This window comes from Phyllobates terribilis, unplaced genomic scaffold, assembly GCF_046119375.1.
Source record: "Phyllobates terribilis strain yellow unplaced genomic scaffold, ASM4611937v1 Scaffold_9__5_contigs__length_417890890, whole genome shotgun sequence".
Taxonomy (NCBI): Eukaryota; Metazoa; Chordata; class Amphibia; order Anura; family Dendrobatidae; genus Phyllobates; species Phyllobates terribilis.
In genome coordinates, this window is record NW_027362769.1 from 287780397 (window position 1) to 287802633 (window position 22237).

At 43.5% G+C, this 22237-nt stretch overlaps 1 protein-coding gene across 1 annotated transcript in view; it reads left to right on the forward strand.

Annotated features, from left to right (window-relative positions):
• The window catches only part of DNAH7 (dynein axonemal heavy chain 7), a 505238-nt gene that overhangs the window by 413504 nt on the left and 69497 nt on the right, over window positions 1-22237 (forward strand). The window contains exons 54-55 of the mRNA XM_073647873.1: window positions 1936-2112; window positions 11131-11292. Of these exons, the coding sequence (XP_073503974.1) occupies window positions 1936-2112; window positions 11131-11292 (339 nt within the window). The remainder of the gene's footprint in view (window positions 1-1935; window positions 2113-11130; window positions 11293-22237) is intronic.

A 22237-nucleotide genomic window follows, 5' to 3' on the forward strand; every position in this document is an offset into this window, starting at 1 on the left:
CAGTATGCTCACGCACTGACTCCGGCGCCATTTTATTTAAAAACTTAACTCAGGCCACACCATGTCATCCCACTCCCGCTGTCTACATCCACCTGCTGTCTGCATCCGCCCCCACTGTCTGCATTGGTGAAAGAGGGACCTCCAACCCCTTCCTCCACCAATCAGCATGTGAAACAACTGACGCAATAACCTAATTTCATCTCGTCAGCTCTGTACTGTGGAGATTTTGCGCACCAGAGACAGTAGCGGAGGCAGAGCGTCGGAGGAATAGGACCGAGGAGAGTATGTGGTGTTCTTCTTTTTTTTTTTATGTGTATGGGATGTTTGGCTGTGCATGGGGAGTCTATGAGGGTCTCCTGCTGGACGTGGGAAGGCTATGGGGTTCTTCTGCTGGACTTGGGGAGGCTTTGGGAGTCGCCTGCTGGACAAGGGGAGGCTCTGGGGATCTCCTGCTGGACACGGGGAGGCTCTGGGGTCTCCTGCTGGACACAGGGAGGCTCTGGGGGTCTCCTGCTGGAAACGGTCAGGCTATGGGGGTCTCCTGCTGTAAACGGGCAGGCTATGGGGGTCGTCTGCTGGACCTTGGAAGGCTATGGGGGTCTCATGCTGGACACGGGGAGGCTCTGGGGGTCTCCTGCTGGACACAGGGAGGCTATGGGGATCTCCTGCTGGAAACGGGCAGGCTATGGGGTTCTCATGTTGGACATGGGGAGGCTATGGGGCTCTCATCCTGGACACGAGGAGGCTATGGAGCTCTCATCCTGGACACGAGGAGGCTATGGGGCTTTCTTCCTGGACACGGGGAGGCTATGGAGCTCTCATGCTGGACACAAGGAAGCTATGGGGGTCTCCTGCTGTACATAGGGAGGCTATGGGGGGTCTCCTGCTGGACATGGGGAGGCTATGGGGGCATGCGTGAGTGCTATGCAGCTCCATTTTTTTTAAGACCCTATGTCTGCAAATTTGCATATACAGTGTCTTCAATAAAATGGCACTGGATAGCACGGTATGCGCAGACATAGGGTCTTAAAAAAAAAATGACTCCGGAAATGTACCAATAAAAATGCTCGCCACCCGGATGTAGAGCGGGTTCAATAGCTAATTTATTTATAATGACATTTCGTTTACTTATTTTTTTTATTATTCCTGGAGAAATCCTTTAAGTGAACAGAAATTAAACAAATGGGCTTGCAAAATAATCCAATTAATTAATATGCATTTTGAAAATGGATTGGGCTTATAAGAGGTTCTTTATGATAAGGATCCATATTAAGCACTTAAAATGTTTTCTGTAAAATAGAAATTATTGTTTAAAGGCCTCAGACTGCTTAAAAATAAAAGAAATAGCACTCAAACACCCCCCACACCTCCCCGGTCCCCTACTCTGCCTCTAACTGGACCCTGATGGTCTCTGTTTACCCAAAAATGGACAGAAGAGCCCCCTCAAACAGTTGCTGGCTGCAGCAGTGACATTCGCCCCACCAAGTAATTGGCATTGTGAGCATTTTGGGTGTGTCGAGAATAGGACCAACAAGCACAGACTAGCAGGGACTGGATTGGAGCTGCAGGGAATCAGTACAGTCACAGTGCCTAATGCATCTGTCCTGTAATGATAGTAGCAGTAGTAGTAGCAGTAACATTTAGGTTTTGTATTCATGATGCCATCTGTTGTGTGAAGCATTTTTGCTGCATTGCATTCTGTTTTCACAAGAATACACAGCCTGCTTTACCTAGTGTTAGCTAATGTATACTGTCCTGTTATGTTGCAGCCAGATTGGAAGCATATACCGCTTTATTATTAATAATATTGCTATGACACAGTTGTTATAGTTCTACCCTTGCTCAGAAATGATAAAGTACTAGTATATAGTGAAAAATAGCATTATTCGCAGGTAATTTTACTGAATGCATCTCAATAAATATTTCTTTATCTAGGTAATTCCAATGATTCAAGAATTTGTAACAGTGAATCTGGGGCGACAGTTTATTGAACCTCCTCCATTTGATCTGTCAAAAGCATTTGGTGACAGCCACTGCTGTGCTCCTCTGATCTTTGTTCTGTCTCCTGGCGCTGATCCGATGGCCGCATTATTAAAATTTGCTGATGATCAGGTAGTCACCCAAACATTTTTCACCATTAGCACGTGCACCATACTGTTTAGACAAACAATTTGACGACATTAAATTTATTCTGTAACATATGACATTTAATAACAGTCTTCCAGCATCACTTTTATTAGTGCTTTGAATGTGTGACATACAGATGATAGTCATATTCTTCTACTTGTTAACATTTATAAATAACATTATAAGCACTGATGAAGAGGTAAGACTTAGTTGTTTAGCGCTTAATAGGCAAAAAATAAAAAAACAAATCTGACTTTTTTCCATTCATATTTAAGGTGCTGGCTTTTTTGTTCTTTTGTTACATTTTTAAAATATATAGAAAATCTTTACATCTGACATTCAGAAATATCTACATAATATGGAGTACATAAAAAACCTATAAAACATTGAACTGACTTGAAAATGGTGCAGGAATGTCACCATATTTATGAAGCAATTGCTTATTGTTTGCATGTATTCTTAATTTCTGAAGGTTTTTGGTTATGGGATACACTGAAAGGGATTGTCCACATTCAGGAAAGTTGGCCCCAAACTCTGTAAAATACTTAAAATAAGCAAACTTACCGCCACTACTGCAGTCTCTGTATTATGGCTGCAGCATTGCCATAACGGCATCAGTGTGCGTCAATGCCCAACCAGCTTCATTGAGCTCAGCGGCTTGTGCTCTGAGCATCAACAAAAGTGTGTGCTGCCAACCTTGACATAGACAGTGAGTTCAGTGATTAGCTAGAGTGGTGACACATGCTGCTGACTTGACATCACCACTGCAGCCAAAACAGTGAGACTGGAGCAATGTCGGGGATCTAGTGCTGGCATCAGACCCACTTTCCTGACAACCTATTTTAAGGGAACCCTTGAGGCAATTCATGCTGGACAAACTGTGGCAGCATGAATCGCAGCCTGTTAAATTATTCTCTGAAACGCTCTTGATTTTCAAAGGTGTGCCCTGGGACCATTATTAGGAACTTGTACAGCTATGACCCCAGCTGTCTTCTCCCAGATGGCTCCAGGTGATTGAATGGTCTCTTCCTTTGTGCACCCAAGGGAGAGACTTTTCAATCACCTGCAACTGTGCTGGAAAGAGCCAGCCAGGGGTAGAGCTAGACTAGTCACGTTTCTGAAAATGGTCCCAGGCTAGGCCTTTCAATCCCCGCTGCTTACGCTGAAATTCCCAGGCTTCTCACACAGAGTGGGGACTTTCAGCACTTAAGGAATTTCAGCATGAGCTGAGGCTGTCACGCCAGGTGTGGGTGCAACACAGAGAGTCACGCCAGGTGTGAGTGCAACACAGAGGGGAAACGGAAAGGGAGCCCAGACACTAGGGAAAGGGGGAAGAGGTGACCTTCTAATCTGGACTAGTGCCACCCTGTCTTCCCCCAACGTCCATATACAGACTCCGCAGCTGTCGCCGATCACGTGCTTCGTCCTACTATCCCTGACGTAAGGCTATAGCTGGGGGTGGAAGGAGATGAGCACTAGTCAACCTCCGCTAGCACTCTAAAGACAAAAGGGGGGAGACGACACAGGGGAATAATAACTTAGCTTTAGAAGAACTCCAACAGGGCATAGCCTTTCCAGTGCACCAAGTATTGCAGAGAACGACGTTGGAGACGAGAATCTACTATCCTCGAAATCTCGAACTCCAAATTACCATCATCCATTATTGGAGGCGGTGGTAGAGGTGAGGGCTCAAGAGGTTCTACGTACCTTTTGAGTAAGGACCTGTGGAACACATTGTGAACCTTAAGGGCCCGAGGAAGTTCAAGACGAAACGCTGCAGGGTTAATGATGGCGGTAATTTTGTAGGGACCAATAAACCTAGGTCCCAGCTTCCAAGAAGGAACTTTCAATCTTATATTCTTGGTAGACAACCACACAAAGTCATTCACATTCAGGTCCGGATCTGGCAAGCGTTTTCTGTCAGCCATACGTTTATACCTGTCACCCATGGTCTTCAAATTACACAGATCACCCTGCTACACCGAGGAGAGTGACAAAGCAAACCGTTCCTCTTCAGGAACTCCTGAAGCTCCTTCCCCCACTGAAAGTACCAAACTGTGGATGATAACCGTATGCACCGAAAAACGGTGACCTGCCAGTGGATTCTTGACGATGATTATTGATGGCAAATTCTTCCAGCGGTAAGTAGGATGCCCAATCCTCCTGATTTTTGGAGACGAAACACCTGAGGTATGTTCTGATTGACCCACTTGGTCTGACCATTCAACTGAAGGTGGAAGGCAGAGGAAAAGGACAGCTGCACCCCCACTCCAGAACAGAATGCCTTCCAGAACTTGGAAACAAACTGGGTCCCCCAATCAGACACCACATGGGAGGGAACCCCGTGAAGCTTCACAATCTCATTTATGAACACCTGAGCAAGTGTCTTAGCATTGGGAAGTGCAGGTAAAGCGACGAAGTGAACCATTTTACTGAACCTATCTACTACTACCAAAACCACCCTTTTGCCTGCAGAAACCGGTAGGTCAGTAATAAAATCCATGAACAAGTGTGTCCATGGCCTGCTAGGGATAGATAGCAGAAGAAGAGTACCAGACGGACGGGTGTGTGAAGCCTTAGAACACGCGCAAATACTACAAGCAGCTACATGTTGAATTACATCCCGATGCAACCCCAGCCACCAAAAACAACGAGAGAGGAGGTCCGCGGTTGTCTTACCACCTGGATGCCCAGCAAGCACAGAGTTATGATGTTCCTTGATTACTTTACGGTGCAGATCAGGTGGTACAAATAACTTTCCTGAAGGGCAGGAGGCAGGGGCGTCCCCCTGAGCCTCCAGCACCTCACCCTCCAGTTCTGGAACAAGAGCCGAAATAACTACCCCTTTCTGTAATATCTGGGCAGGGTTCTCATGGTTACCACCTCCAGGGAAGCTCCAGGACAAAGCATCAGCCTTGAGGTTTTTGACCCCTGGACGAAAAGTGACAACAAAATTGAAGCTAGTAAAAAACAGGGTCCATCTGGCTTGCCTAGGGTTGAGAAGTTTAGCTGACTGGAGATATGACAGGTTCTTATGGTCAGTAATAGGATGGACAGCACCCTCCAACCAGTGTCGCCATTCCTCGGACGCCAATTTGATCGCCAAAAGTTCCCTATTACCCACGTCATAATTTCTCTCAGCCAGAGACAATTTTTTTAGAAAAGAAGGCGCATGGACGCCAGGTGATGAACCCTGAGACAACACCCACCCCAACCCCGACATCCGAAGCATCGACCTCCACAATAAAGGCTTGAGAAACATCGGGTTGACTGAGAATAGGTGCAGTGGCAAAATGATTCTTTAAGCAAGAAAAAGCCTGGAGGGAAGCCTCCGACCAGTTAGAAACATCAGACCCCTTCTTAGTCATGTCAGTAAGGGGTTTCACTACCACCGAGTAATTTTGGATGAAATTCCTGTAAAAATTAGTAAAGCCCAGAAAACGTTGTAGAGCCTTCAGGTTCTCGGGACAACAAGTACCCAAAAAACTGCACCTCCGGAACAGCGAAAACACATTTTTCTTGTTTGGCATAGAGTTTGTTATCCCTTAATATCTCCAGCACCTGCTTAACATGCCCCCGATGGGTCTCAAAATCAGGTGAATAAACCAAAATATCGTCCCGATAGATCACCACAAACCTCCCCACCAAATGATGAAAAATATAATTTATGAAATGCTGAAATACCGCAGGTGCATTGGTCAAGCCAAAAGGCATAACCAGACTCTCGAAATGACCTTCCTGGGTATTGAACTCTGTCTTCCATTCGTCCCCTTCTCTTTTTCTGACCAGATTGTAGGCTCCCTTTAATTCCAACTTGGAGAATACCTTAGCTCCCACAACTTGACTGAACAAATCAGGAATCAGAGGAAGAGGGTATGGATCACGGATGGTAATTTGATTTAATTCCCGGAAATCTAAACAGGGACGTAGACCGCCATCTTTTTTCTTCACAAAGAAGAACCTTGCCGCCACGGGCGAAGATGAGAGTCTGATATGTCCCTTCTCCAGACTTTCCGCAATGAAATCCTTCATGGCTTGTCTCTCAGGGCCAGAAAGATTATACAGTCTGGACTTGGGTAGTTTAGCTCTGGGGGTCAAGTTAATAGGACAGTCATAAGCACGATGAGGAGGCAAATCCTGACACCCCTTCTCAGAAAAAACGTCTTCAAAACCAGACACAAAAGCAGGCAGTATCTCCGCAGAGACATCAGCAATGGAAACATTCAGACAGTTCTCATGGCAGTAATCTCCCCATTCAATAATCTCCCCGGTTTGCCAATCCACCAATGGATTATGTTTAACAAGCCAGGAGATACCTAATACAATCGGAGTAGGGAGATTCTCCAAAACATAGCAAGGAATGATTTCACAATGAACTGACCCCACCCTCAGTTTCACATTATGTACAATCTGAGTAAATGCTTTCTGTGCAAGTGGCGCCGAGTCAATGGCAAAGATGGACATAGGTTCAGCTAATGCTCAGCAAGCAAGACCATGAGTTTTCACAAACTCAGCATCAACCATGCTGACCCCGGCTCCACTGTCAACAAACGCAGAAATTTTTTCAATTTTGCTCTCTAGCACCACCTCTGCAGTCAGGATAAAGCGGGAACTGCAGTTTGGCCACAAATGCACCCCTTGTTTATCGAACTCCAGACTACCGAGAGTTAACCGAGTCTCTTTTTGTTTAGGAATTGAAGGACAGGTCCCAACAAAGTGTCCCTTTTTCCCACAAAAAAAATACGCCTTTTTTCTTGCGAATCTCTGGGCAGATATATGATGTAGAGACACCCCCTAACTGCATACGTTCCTCCACCTCCCCAAGTACTGGCTCACCCCCAGACCGCTCCCTTGGCATAGGTACACAACCCCGACAAGAAGGCCACGGAGAAGGAGGTCGCACCCGTCTATCCCGAAGGCGCCTATCCAGACGTATGGCCAAAGACATTGCAGCCTCCAAGGACTGAGGGGTATCATATACAGTCAAGGCATCTTTCAACCTTTCCAATAGCCCCTCACAAAATTGACTTTTAAGGGCTGAGTCATTCCATTTTGAATCCGTTACCCATCTACGGAATTCCAAACTGTATGTTTCCACCGACCGAATCCCCTGCTGAAGGCAACATAGCTTAGACTCAGCCATGGCAACTCGGTCAGGGTCATCATAGATGAGGGCAAGAGCTCAAAGAAAAACCTCCACAGATTGGAGACAAACCAAATCCTGCGGTAACGAAAACGCCCACGATTGATCATCTCCCTGCAGTAGAGAGATCACAATGCCAACCCTTTGCTTCTCATTACCGGAGGAGTAGGGATGAAGCTTGAAATACAATTTGCATGCCTCCTTAAACACAAAAACCTGTCCGGGAGGGCAACCTTGGGTTCAGGCTGGACAGGCCTACCTGCAGAGACCCCCACATTGGCGGCCTGTAACCGCTGATACTGCTGCTGAACCTCACAGCAGAGGTCATTCACCTCCAGAGACTGACTGCCTCGCCCTACTATCTCTGGCATAAGGCTATAGCTGGGGGTGGAAGGAGATGAGCACTAGTCAACCTCCCCTAGCACTCTAAAAACAAAAAGGGGAAGACAACACAGGGGAATAATAACTTAGCTTTAGAAGAACTCCAACAGGGCACACGGCCTCAAGACTCCAGAGAGGACGTGATGCTGCTTCAGCCAAGTTGCAAGTAGAAATGAGTATAACCGGCGATTCCCACCTAGACACACCAGGTATATATACACCCAGACTAAAGGGAGGTAGTCGCTGGGTCCTAAACACAGCCTCCTATCTAGGCAGCTGTCCGCTTTGCCAAACGTGGAGACCTCCTGCAAACCACTGCAGTGCACTGCCTGTCACATAATTATATTTTTTTACATCTTTTTTACCGTTTGATGGACACACATGGTTTAGAAATAGCAAAAAGTGGGAATAGAAACACACCAATAGGTAGAAAATACTCTCGCTTAACAATTGATTGAGTAATAACAGCAAATATGAGAGAAACTTAAAACATAACTTTTAATGTAATTACTTCATTATAGGATATACCACCTATAAAAGAGAGGCATGTCCTCCAAACTTAGGTAAAAATAACCCAGTGAAGTAGTCCGTAGGTACAGTCTCTCCAAAAATATCTTGACAAATAAATTTTAAGTCTACCCAACAGTATGGAGACAAAAACTTAAAGGATAGAGTCTCACTCATTCTTCAGATCTTCCAGGGAGGGAGATTTTTGTCCTAAGATTCCAGGACAACAGAGGGGACATAAGCTGACCCTGCAGGTCCCTGAGCAGGCTCAAGCTAATGCTAGCCCCAAAAAAACTCCCACCCTAACAAGAGCAGTCCACAGCTAGCCCTGTATGGAGACCCTGCACTTTCCCTTATTCCATGTCCCTACGCGTTTCGTCCAAGTAACTCTTCAGGGGACTAACTTGTATCCAAACATGGGGTTCTAAAGTGCTAGGTGCATCTCCCTCCCTGAAAGATCTGAAGAATGGGTGAGAGCATTCAATTTTGTTCGTTTAATCATGTATGAACTGTGACCTATTAGTACATATTGAATCTGCACTCAGACTTTTAACATAGTAACATAGTTTTTAAGGTTGAAGGAAGACTAAGTCCATCTAGTTCAACCCATAGCCTATCATGTTGATCCAGAGGAAGGGAAAAAAAAACATGTGGCAAACACTAAGCTCCACATTGGGGGAAAAAATTCCTTCCCGACTCCATACGACAATCAGACTAGTTCCCTGGATCAACGCCCTATCAAGGAATCTAGTATATATAACCTGTAATATTATACTTTTCAAGAAAGGCATCCATGCCCTTCTTACATTTTAATAGTGAATCACTCATTACAACATCATGCGGCAGAGAGTTCCATAGTCTCACTGCTCTTACAGTAAAGAATCCCCATCTGTGATTATGATTAAACCTTCTTTCCTCCAGACATAGTAGATGCCCCCTTGTCCCCGTCTCAGGCCTCAGAGTAAAAAGATCAGTAGACAGGTCTTTGTACTGTGCCCTCATATACTTGTACTTAGTAATAAGATCACCTCTAAGCCTTCTTTTTTCCACAGTAAATAACCCCAAGTGTAATAACCTGTCTTGGTATTGCAGACCCCCCAGTCCTCTAATAACCTTGGTCGCTCTTCTCTGCACCCGCTCTAGTTCAGCTATGTCTTTCTTATACACCGGAGACCAGAACTGTACACAATATTCTAAGTGTGGTCGCACTAGTGACTTGTATAGAGGTAAAATTATGTTCTCCTCATGAGCATCTATGCCTCTTTTAATGCATCCCATTATTTTATTTGCCTTTGCAGCAGCTGCCTGACACTGGCCACTAAACATGAGCTTGTCGTCCACCAATACACCCAGGTCTTTTTCAGTTACAGTTTTGCCCAGTGTTTTACAATTAAGCATATAATTATACATTTTATTTCCTCTGCCCAAATGCATTACCTTACATTTATCCCCATTAAAGCTCATTTACCATTTATCAGCCCAAGCTTTTGTTTACATAGATCCTCCTGTAATATAAAATTGTCCTCCTCTGTATTGATTACCCTGCAGAGTTTAGTGTCATCTGCAAATATTGAAATATTACTCTGTATGCCCCCTACAAGGTCATTAATAAATATGTTAAAAAGAAGGGGGCCCAATACTGACCCCTGTGGTACCCCACTGTTAACTGAGACCCAGTCTGAGTGTGTTCCATTAATAACCACCCTTTGTTTCCTATCACTGAGCCAATTCTTAACCTACATACATATATTTTGTTCTCCTCTTGCCATTATATATTTCTGTTGAGACATACAGAGAAACTGTCTTTGCTTTGTACTGATTTTGGCAATTGGGAATTTGTTATAATGGTTTTAACATTTGTATTTTAAGATTTATATATATATCAGGAGGATGAGGTTACCTTTGACAAGGGTTGGGTACTGTGTCCTGTCAAAGATAGGGCTAAAACTTAGAACAAGGATGAATTCTCATCGCCACACAATAAAAGAAAAAAGAATAGATCTGCCTGTGGCCAAACATTTTTGTATCCCTGATCACAGTATGATGAACATGAAATTACTGGTATTAAAAGGTAACTTCAAATGTCAGAGAGACAGACGAGTCTGGGGAAACAAACTAATGACAATCTTTGACACACTCAGTGCAGCAATGAATGTGTCGCATGGATTTATGTCTTTCTTTATCAACTAAGGAATGTGCTCCTCAGACCATGTGGGGGAATCACAACCATGGACCAGACTTCAATCACAGGACAATAAAACTTTCACACTCCTTATCTATGAATTGCTCCAATATTTAAGGCCGCAACTGTTTATCCCTTTCCCATACTAACAGTTCTGCTTTACCTCACTTGTCTCATCTGTTACAATATTCTTGTGCCCTGTTGTGTATGAATATGTGACTCTTCAGATTTTGTCTTATACTATGCCTGATGATGAGACCTGAGAAGTTTCGAAAGTGTGCAATTTTTTACCATCTTTTCAGTTACCCAATAAAAGGTATCAACCACTGAGGACTCTCAAAAGACCACATATATAAGTGTCTAAGATACACATGCCACTTATTAGGGTATGTCCTGAGGAAGAAGTTATTTATTACTTCAAAATGCGTTGACTTACCAGTAAAAATAAATCTCATTCAAGAATACATTGCGTCCTGGATCTCTATCAGCAGCGCAGATTATATACATTTTATCTGAACATATGCTTTATTTGATTTAGTCACTGATCTGCTCAATACTGTGAAGAAAGTAAAATGAGCAGTAACACTTCTGTATGCTGAAAGCGATCTAATACTGACGAATTCCTGATGCATCTATATTTTAAACAGTCTGCATCGACCTCAATGTAAAATACATGAAATAGGGATTACAAATATGCCCATCTGAAAGATGACTACACTTTACTGTATTTTAATTTACGTATTTTCTTTAGTAATGATAAAATTACTAAACATATCTGCATTACTTTCAGGGTTTCGGAGGTTCAAAGCTAAGCTCCCTATCTCTTGGGCAAGGACAAGGACCGATAGCTCTTCAGATGACTGAAAAGGCTATAAAAGAAGGGAGTTGGGTTGTACTTCAGAACTGCCACCTGGCTACTTCATGGATGTCAATGTTGGAAAAAGTTTGTGAGGTATTTTTTAGGAACCATTTATTCTATTCTGAGCTACTAGATGGTACGTTGTAGGGGAATGCTTGAAGTCTTTAGAGGGAACTTGTTACCAGTTTTTTATATCTAATTTGAGAGCAGCATAATGTAAAAACAAAGACCCTGGTTCACTTACTGGGCTGCTTGATTGTTTTGATAAAATCATTGTTTAATCAGCAGAGATTACCACTAGAGGCCTAGTAAATCTACGGCCATGTAGTCCTCCATATTCATGAGCTCTGTGTAACTCTGCCCCAATCACTGATTGGCAGCTTACTGCCTATGCACAGTATACACTGAAAGCTGGCAATCATAGGTATGGTGGGATTATACAGAGCTCAGCATTCAGAGCACTGGTAGATTGGCAGCGGATAAAATAGTGATTTTGTCAAATCTTCAGCTAGCTGCCCAGTAAGTGATACATTGGTGGAATCAGGGTCTCTGGCCCCTACATCATGCTGCTCTCAGATGGGAACACACACCTGGTGACATATTCCTCTTAACTGTGTAAAGACATAAGTTTGCATAGCAGCTGTAGACACTAGTATGTCATTAAGCTATCTACCTCTGTGTTGAAGATTTCAGACCAAATTACTTTAAGATTGTATTGTTTTGAGACTTTACAGAAGTAAGTAGAGAGTTTGACAACCAATGGATTCCCCGCTTTTGTGCTGCGGTCTCATATAACACCCACATACTATAAGTACATAATTACTTTGTGCAATGTCCAAGTACCCCAACTTTACTGAAGCCAAATCACAGCGAATACAGGAACAAAATAACAGCCAGGAAATATTCAAATCAGATCATTTCCTGATGATAAATTCCAGCAAAATAAATAAATACTGTACATAAGAAATGGCAGTGTTCCTGTGATCAGCATTTCTTTCTTTTATGCATGCATCACCCTGTCACTGAGGAGGGCTGACAGGGCAATATTAGTGGTTAGTATTCAATGCACAGTTAGTAATAATGGAAATATGAATTAATGAATGTAGGCAGCAGTGACAAGTCTTACTTACCAACATGAAAATGGACCTGCAGAACTAAGGTATAGAATCCTGATGCCGCTTCTGTATGTTCAGCTACACATGGCTGGAAATACCCACGTGCTTCTTACAAAGTTAATTTAGACTGCTAAAAAATTATTGGCTTAAAGAATTCTTTTTTAACAAAAAAGCAGAAACATATTAAGAAATTAGAATTATTTTTCTAATCACCCTATCTTTTGCTTCAATTTTGAAACACATACCCAAAAGCCAACTCCAGCTTCTATTTGCATATGTTATTATGCTACTTGTCTGCAGTGAAGGAGTTAATGAAGTCTCACCTTATTTCACACATCTATGTCCTTGAAAACATTCTCATTGATTGGTTTTGAAATAGCTAGTTTTGTGTGAGTCAGGTCTGATAAAATCTAAGCCACATCCAAGGTGAATGGGATTTTCATATTTAATGCGTATTGGAGTAAGCCAAGAAATGGAAAATATATTTATAAAGTCAATTGCATTCATTCTAAAGTAGAAGTATCATTATCTGTAGATTAAAAGTTTTGAACCTGGGAAGATTTTTTGTTCAATTATTTTTCTAGCAAAACATTTCCAGAGGGTGAACAGTTTGTCTACATTAACATGATAAAATATATATGTAATTTGTATGTATATCACGGTACAGTTTTAAACATGAAGCATATATTTCCTCTATATGATAGGTTAGCAATAGTGTTGAGCGAGTATGCTCTATTAACCCTTTCACTGAGTATGCTCGGGCCGAGCTCCGAGTATTTATAGCTGCTCGGTGATATGGTTGAATCGCTCCCGTGTGCATGATTTACAACTGTTTGACAGTTTTATTACATGTGAGGAATGTCTATTTCTTACACATTCCTCACATGTAATAAAGCTGTCAAACAGCTGCAAATCATGCACACGGGAGCGATTTTAACCTCATCACCGAGCAGCTGTAAATACTCGGAGCTCTGCCCGAGCATACTCGGGCAGAACATACTCGCTCAACCCTAGTTAGCAAATAAAAGTGTATTTTTTTAAATAGTCATAAAAATATATAAGTTAAACATTTCAATATTCATGTCAGATAATTTAATGGTAATTTTTCAACAGCATTTCTTACCCCAAGCTATTTATATGTGTACGTAGCTCTTGCAAAGACAAGTCCAGCAGTATCTTTACATGGCCAGTCTGTTCTTTACTTACTGAGAAATCAGTGTTTGAATTTAATTCATGGAATATATGAAAATGAGGCTGAAGAACTATTTGTAGATCTGAAGCCTCTGTCACTCCAGCTCTATTCCTCACCCAGGATCACCTCCTCCTCCTTGACTGACTGCTCCTTTGCGTGAAGTCACTCTGCATAGAGGCTGTCAAACAGGAGGGCAATCATCGTGTCCAGCCCCCTGCTCTATGCAGAATTCACTAAACCATCTCAGACATTTGTCTGTCCAGCCTATGTTTGAAGACTTCCATTGAAGGAGAACTCACCACCTCTTGTGCAAGCCTATTCTACTCATTGATCACCCTCATTGTCAAAAAGTTCTTTCTAATATCTAATCTGTATCTTCTCCCCTTCAGTTTCATTCCATTGCTTCTCCTATTTCCATGTGCAAATGAGAATCAGGATGATCCCTCTACACTGTGACAGCCCTTCAGATATTTGAAGACCGCTATTAAGTCTCCTCTTAGCATTCTTTTTTGCAAGCTAAACATTCCCAGATCCTTTAAGCGTTTCTCTTAGGACATACTTTGCAGCCGCTCACCATCCTGGTAAATCTTCTCTGAATTTGCTCCAGTTTTTCAATGTCTTTTTTTTAAATATAGTGCCCAGAACTGGACACAGTATTCCAGATGAGGCCTTATCAAGGAGGAGTAGAGGGAGACAATTACTTCATGTGATATAAACTCTATGCTTCTTTTAATACATCCCAGAACTGTGTTTGCCATTTTTCCTGCTGCATCACACTGTTGACTCAAGTGCAGTCTGTGATCTATTAGTATACCCAAGTCTTTTTCATACTTGCTGTAGTTCTATACCTCCCATTCTGTAGATGTAATTTTCATTTTTCTTGCCCAGAAGTAGAATCTTGCATTTCTCCCTGTTAAATAGTCACTGCCCATTGTTCAAGCTTATCTAGATCCTTCTGAATCCTTTCTGTCTTCTCTAGTGATAAGGCCCTGTCACACATAACGAGATCGCTAGCGAGATCGTTATTGCGTCACGGTTTTGGGATCGCTGGGGAGATGTCAAACATGGAGAACTTTCCAACGATCTCGGCCGCCCCAGCGATCTAACCAACGATCTCGGTGGTCGTTGGGACGCTTTCACACAGCAGCTATTTCAACGATCCACACCTTGATAGGGACTGTACTGTGTCACAAAGGCGTGCATAAAATTGCTTTTCCTCGCCCCCCTCATCTCCAGTTGGTGGACGCTACTGCATTCAGATTGGGTGGCCTTGGTTTAACACTGCGTCTCCAGTCAGATGGGATCTCTACTGCGTCTCCATTAAAAATGAAAATTCATTTGAGACCCCAAACAATACATACCTCGCTAAAGATGCCTGATTTCTTCAAAGTGGAGTCACAGCCGGAGAACGCTGGTGGGATCTGAAAAAACAAGGACGCAGTAGTGACCACCAATCAGGGACGAGGAGCGCAGAAAAGTCCAATTTATGCACGCCTACATGTCTCAGTTCTGAATCGCTAACGAGGTCGTTGATAAGGTGTCAAATACAGCGATGCACACTGCCCAGCGGGAGTGCAACGACCCAGGAATGGTCCAGGAAGCTTTGTAACGATCAGCGATCTCACAGCAGGGGCCTGATCGTTGCTACCTGTCACACATGACGAGATCGCTAGTGAGATCGCTATTGCGTCACCAAAATCGTGACTCATTAGCGATCTCGTTATGTGTGACGGGGCCTTAAGCTATCCCTTTTAGCTTTGCATCATCTGCAAATTTGATTAGTTTACCTTCAGTTCCCTTAGCTAGATCATTTATAAAAATGTTGAACACCACTGGGGCCAGGACAGAGCCTTGTGGTACGCCACTTGAAACACTATTCCAATTGGATCTGCAATCATTTATTACCACTCTTTGAGTTTTATCACTGAGCCAGTTATGAATTCACCTAACCATAGCCTTGTCAATCACATATTTGGTCATTTTTTCAATAAGGATAGTATGAGATACCTTATCTAATGCTTTGCTGAAGTCGAGATATACTTCTGATCCACCCAGTCAGTGATTCCATCATAGAAGGAAATTAGATTAGTCTGGCATGACTTGTTTGTTACAAACCCATGCTGACTTAAGTTAATTACTGTATTCTTATCCAAGTACTTACATACACGCTGTTTAATAATTTGTTCAAAAACCTTTCCTGGTATAGAAGTAAAGCTCACTGGCGTGTAATTTCCTGGCTCCAATTTCTAACATTTGCCTTCTCCAATCTTCTGGGACTTCTCCTGTTCTCTGGGATTTTTCAAAGATTCTGGCTAGTGGTTCTGCAATTTCCTCTGCTATCTCTCTGGGTACCCTAGGATGTAATTCATCTGGACATATACATTAGCTAAGTGTTCCCTCATCATCTCTCTTTTTATAGTGTGGATTCTTTTATTCCTTCGATAGCACCATGGAGATCAGTTATGTTACAATTGCTTTCTTAGAGAACACAGATGCAAAATAGGAATTTAAAAGTTTGGTCTTCTCAACATCGTTTTTGACCACTTCACCCTTTTCATCCTGTAAAATTCCTATAGCATCTTTGGCTTTTCTTTTGCTTTTGACATACCTCCCAAATCATTTTTTATTGCTTTTGGTCTCACTTGCACGCTTCACTTCATTACTGGCTTGCCCTGCATTCCCTGCAGACAGCATTATATTCTTCTTTAGACATGCCCTCTCTTTCCATTAATATACATTTCTGTTCATCCATCCAGGTTTCTTTTAATATACATTTTTTTTCCTTTTTAACAAGTGTTTAAGTTCTGTGTTCATCCATCCTAGTCTCTTTAAATGCTTCCAATTCTTCCTTTTTTTGGATTGTTACTGATTGTGCAATGAGAATTTCATTTAGCAAAATCTCCCATTCTTCTTGGACATTTCTGTTTTTTGGACCTTTCCTACCCTCTTTCTGAGTCCATTAAAATCTGCCTTTCTGAAGTCCAACTTTAGGCTGTGTGCCCACTATGCTCTTTTTAAGCGTTTCCGCAGCTTCAATTCCGCTGCAGAAACACTTAAAAAACGCTTGGTAGAAGGTCTGCAGTGTTCCCCAATGATAATCCGCATGTGCTGTGCACATGCTGCGGAAATTTCCAATGCGGATTATCATTGCGGAAAAATCCGCAGCACTACCAATTATTTTGCGTAAACGCAGCGTTTTCACCGCCACTTACTTGCATTAAATCGCTTAATATCCGCATGACTATATGTGCACATGCGGATATTAAGCGATTCAATGTGTGGATGGTACCCGGGTCTGGAGAAGAGGAGACTGTCCTCCAGACCCGGGTACCATGGTACCTGTAAAAAAAAAAAAAAAAAAAAAAAGAAAATAAAAAAAATACATTATACTCACCTTCTGATGGCCCCCGGTCTTTTCTCTGCTGCGTCCGGTCTCTTCTACGGCTGACGATGGTCTAAAAGGACCTGCCATGACGTCATTTAGTCATGTGACGGGTCACGCGACCGCTGACCTGTCACATGACTAAACGACGTCATGGCAGGTCCTTTTAGACCACCGCGAGCCATAGAAGAGACCAGACGCAGCGGAGAAAAAATCGGGGGCCATCAGATGGTGAGTATAATGTTTTTTTTGTTTTTTTTTTACCATTTTTAATCTTTTTTTCAACTATTAACTTGGTCACACTATATAAATCCATAACGGTTGCATAGATTTATATAGTGTGACCAAGTTGCCAAGCACTTTCCAAGTGATGCTAAAATTGCTTGGAAAGCGCTTGACAACCCGCATGCGGAAATGCATGTGAAAAAGCCTTCACTTACGCTTGTCCCTGGCAGGAAAAACACATGTAAAATCCGCATGCGTTTTTTCTGCCAGGGAGATGCAGAAACACTCAGGAAAAATCCGGAGCATTTCTGCATCGTGGGCACTTAGCCTTAAAGTCTGAGTCCTCGCTGGTCTTCCTCCTCTTGTAATCCGAAATTCGAGCATAGCATGATCGCTGCCAATAATGATTATTGAAAAAAGCCGGGGATGGGCTGAAACATCTGATGACTTGTATGTTGAAACTACAATAAACGGCTAATTATTTCACACTTGAGTGCCGGGACTCTTCTTGGTTTGACCTTTACTTCCTCAACCATTTCTTCCCTGTTGGTAAGAATCCGGTCCAAGATGGCAGATCCTCTTGTTCTCTCTTCTACCTTTCGAAAAATAAAGTTATCAGTGAGAGAAGATAAGAATTTTCTGGACCCATTACTTTTACCTGACAGAGATTCCCAACAAATATCTGGATACTTAAAATCTCCCATGATCACTATGTCGTACTTTTTTGAGTACAGAGGCATCTGATGTAAAAATAGTTCATCCATATCTTCAGTCTGTCCAGGTGGCCTATAGTAAACACCTACAATCCTTTCTATTCTTCTCTCCTTGTATTCTTACCCAAACAGTTTCTACAGAGCTACCATTCTCTGAAGCTTGGATCTCTGTGGAGATATATACATATATGTTTTCCTAACATACAATGCAATACCTCCTCCCCTCTTGTTAATCCTGTTTCTATTAAATAAGTTGTAGCCCTCAAGGTTTGTATTCCAATCATGTGTTTCATCCCACTAAGTGTCAGTGATGCTTATGACATCATATCTCTCTTCCTGTGTTAGCAGCTCCAATTCTCTTTGTTTCCCATGCTCTGTGCATTTGTATAGACACATTTTAGTTTGTAGTTGGTTTCTCTTGTTCCTCTATTTTCATTCAGAATTTGTTGTTTTCTCCTTCCCCCATGACAGCACCACGGAGAGGGGATCCGCACTTCAAGGACAGGAAACCTACAGTTAAACCACATCAGTTGGTTTCCTGTACTTGTCGGGCAACCTGGAGTTGGCGCACCTGAAAAAAAGAAGAGGCATACCTGAGAGTTGCCGGAAGAGAGAAAACGTGGGATTCCAGGCCTGGTCAGACTGATCCAGGCAGCGGGGGGTCCCTGCCTCGGCTGACACAGTGTCCTGAAGCGCCACCGCTGGGGTCAGTGGGTCTCCTGGGTGTGCGGGGAGGCGCAGCAAAGGACAGAAGACCAGGCGGAGCAGCATCAGAAGACGTTGTAGCGTGGGTGCTGCCTCTCCCTGGAGATCTTCATCAAACACCTGCTTTGTGCACATCCCGGGCCGCCGCTGGTGAGAAGCCGTGCACCCGGAACTTCCGGGTTTCATTGCGCAGGCGTGGGGACACACCGGGGGGCATCCCTATGACACGGTGGCTCAGTGAATGTGGGTAACCTGACTGCGCGTGCCTACATACAGCGCTGGGAGTCCCCACAGTGCATGCACAGGGACGCACCGATGTTGAGAAAAAAAAATGACCTGGAAGTGAAACAGCCGGATGTGATCCGGCAGAAAGAGCGGGGTAGGTTTACCAAGTAGCACTAGAGAATTGCTTCAAATGGTGCTCTGGCGGCCCCCATCAGCTATGAGCGAGCAGGAGCACTTGGAGGTGCAGATTCTGCATCTCCAGCCACAGCAGCAGCAGCGACAGCAACAACAACAGAAGAAGCAGTAGATTATATTAGATTCTAAGAATCAGGAGTGTCGCCTCCAGAGGGAGAAAATGTAGAAAATTGTAGCTCAAATATCTCGGACAATGGACCACCCCTCTATGACAAAAAGCAAAAAGCTATGTCCCTCCTGGGTTCCATGACCGATTATATTACGGCGGTTCAGTGGACCCAGATGCACACCAGGGATTTGCAATGGGAAATTTTAAGAGATGAAATTTCTCTAGAAGGTCAGTTAACCTTGTCACCAGAAGCTGTACTTTCTCTAGGCAGGTGGACGAAAGTAGACAATTTAACCCGAGGTATTCAGTGTGTAATTACAATCTCTCAGATACTGACCATGGATGGACGCAAGCCCCAGAGGTTGGGGGGCTCACCTGAATGACAAAATAGCACAGTGGGTATGGTCAGAGGACCTAAGATTAGTATCCTCGAATATGAAGGAGCTTCTAGCAGTAAGGTTCGCCCTAATAGAATTCCTAGACACTCTTCAGGTTCATCACGTAAGAGTGTTCTCAGACAACCAGGTGGTAGAGGCATGCTTGAATCACCAGGGAGGTACCCTGTCCCGTCCTCTGATGGAGGTAACAGATCTCATCTTCCAGTTAGCTGAGGACAATCTGGGCTCTCTATGAGCACTACACATAAAAGGAACAGCGAATCGCAGAGCAGACTTTTTGAGCTGGACCCAGCTGATACAGGGCGAGTGGGAACTGAAACAGTCCATATTCAATCAGATTGCAGAAATGTGGGGACATCCTGCCATAGATCTATTTGCCAACTGTTCAATAGATCCTAAGGAAAACCCGGTAGCGTTAGATGCCTTCATGATTCCATGGGACCACACTGTAGCCTATGCTTTTCCTCTGATTGCCTTGATTCTGGCGGTTCTGAGAAAAATCAGGAAGGACAAGGCAAGAGTAATCCTAATCGCCCCCTTCTGGCCGAAGAGGACGTGGTTTTCTTGGCTGAGGGTGATGTCCATTTCCGACCCCTGGGTACTCTCGGAAATTCCGGATCTTCTTTCCCAGTGGACGGTTTTTCATTTTCAGGTAACAAACCTACACATGACAGCCTGGAATTTGAAAGGGCTCTTCTAAGGAATAAAGGGTTTTCCCCCAATTTAATTTCCACATTGCTACAGAGTAGGAAAGTCGTTAGCATGAAACTTTATGGGAAAGCCTGGAGAAAGTTCCTTTCAAACTCAAACAGATTTGGGCATTGATGGACACCCCCGGCACCAGACTGACCACATTGACTAACATAGGGCTCATTTGATTTACATTACAGTCATTTTAACAGAAAAGAAGCACACTGGACGAGCATTAATCTTTGGATTAGAACATCAAGCAACTCTACCTTGTTGGAAGGAGGGGTTCCATTAACGGCCATACTAGAGTTCATTCAGGGGAGTTGGATCAGGGTCTAGCTACAAGCACCTTGAAGATCCAGGTGGCAGCATTAGGGGCACTAAACGATTGTGATCTGGCCGGAAATCGGTGGATATCTAGATTCATCAAAGCTTCGGCTAGATCTAGGCCCATCCCTAGTCAGAATCCACCTCCTTGGGATTTATACTTGGTCCTTACGGCTTTGACTAAACCTCCTTTCGAACCCTTAGTCAATATATTTCTAAAAGCCCTATCCCTCAAGACATCTCTTTTGGTGGCACTCGCGTCAGTGCATAGAGTCAGCGACATCCAGGCCTTGCCTGCAGGACCCCTCTTTACTCAGATCTTGCCAAAAGTAGAATCACGATTCCACAGATCCCAGGAGGTCACCCTTCTGTCCTTTTGCCCCAACCCCAAGAATAGGGGGGAAAGAGACCTACACACATTAGATGTCAGCAGATGTCTAATCCAATAACTAGCCGCCACACACAAGTGTAGGAAGGATAAGTCTCTCTTTGTGTGCTTCCAGGGGCTGTGGAAAGGATTAAAATCTTCCAGAGGCACGTTGGCAAGATGGATAAGAGACACCATCTCTCTAGCATGCTCGTCAAGTGTGGAAGCCGCTCCGGAGAGATTGAAAGCTCACTCAACAAGGGCAGTGGCATCCTCCTGGGCGGAAAAAGGGGGTGTCTCTATAGAACAGATATGTAGATCCGCGACATGGTCGTCCCCCTCTACGTTCTTTAAGCGTTATCGGCTGGACCTAGCCTCTTCCTCAGACCTCACTTTTGGTTGAAGGGTTCTGGAAGCGGTGGTCCCTCTCTAATGATTCATTTCTCTGCAATTCTCTCTGTGGTGCTGTCATGGGGGAAGGAGAAAGACGTAGTTACTTACTGGTAACGGAATTTCTCAGAGCCCATGACAGCAGCTGTATATTCCCTCCCTGCACGCGTGGGTGTGCACACTTATTTTTTGTGGTTTATGTGTAGTCACAGGGTGTTTGTGATAAGCGTTATAATGATGATATATTTTTATGTTAATAACCTGGAGGTCCTCTCGTGCTCTGTAAACAACTGATGTGGGAGAGAGGTACCGCCCTTTTATCTGTAGGTTTCCTGTCCTTGAAGGGGCGGATCCCTTCTCTCCATGGTGCTGTCATGGGCTCTGAGAAATCCCGTTACCAGTAAGTAACTACCTCTTTTGTTTTTATTTCCACTTCTAATAGCAGGGTTCTCAAAATAACTCAAATAATTGATGTAGTTTTGGAGATTTGGAGTGTCACAGGTTTCAGATCTAGCATAGCTCTTCGGCCTCATTTGCATATGAATGAAAACTCTGATTTCTCAGTAAAAGACAGAAATGTAATTGTATTGCTGGACTTGTCCTTGAAAGAGCTACAAGCACAATATAGATAACTTGGTGGATGATGTCCCTCTGGCAGATTCTCTTTATATGTGTATTAAATAAATGTGTGTAAATAGGACTTACTAATTTGTAAAAAAAAAAGCATAGTTTTCTAAAAATGCCCGGCGTGGTCTTCATACCATAATGTTGTTGTACCTTGTACAGGTTCCATACATGTCTAAAGTCTTGTGCATGTGCAGGTTATTCCCTGCTGCCTACAAGAATGCAGTCATATGACTGCTCCCTCTGATGCTCTCTGCACAGACACAACTAAGGTTCCCAAACTATTGCTCATCTGTGTAGCACTAGAAAGCAAGGAATCAATTGCCTTATAAAATCATGCAGGGAACTCCTGACTATTCCACCCCTGTAATCCTCCCCATG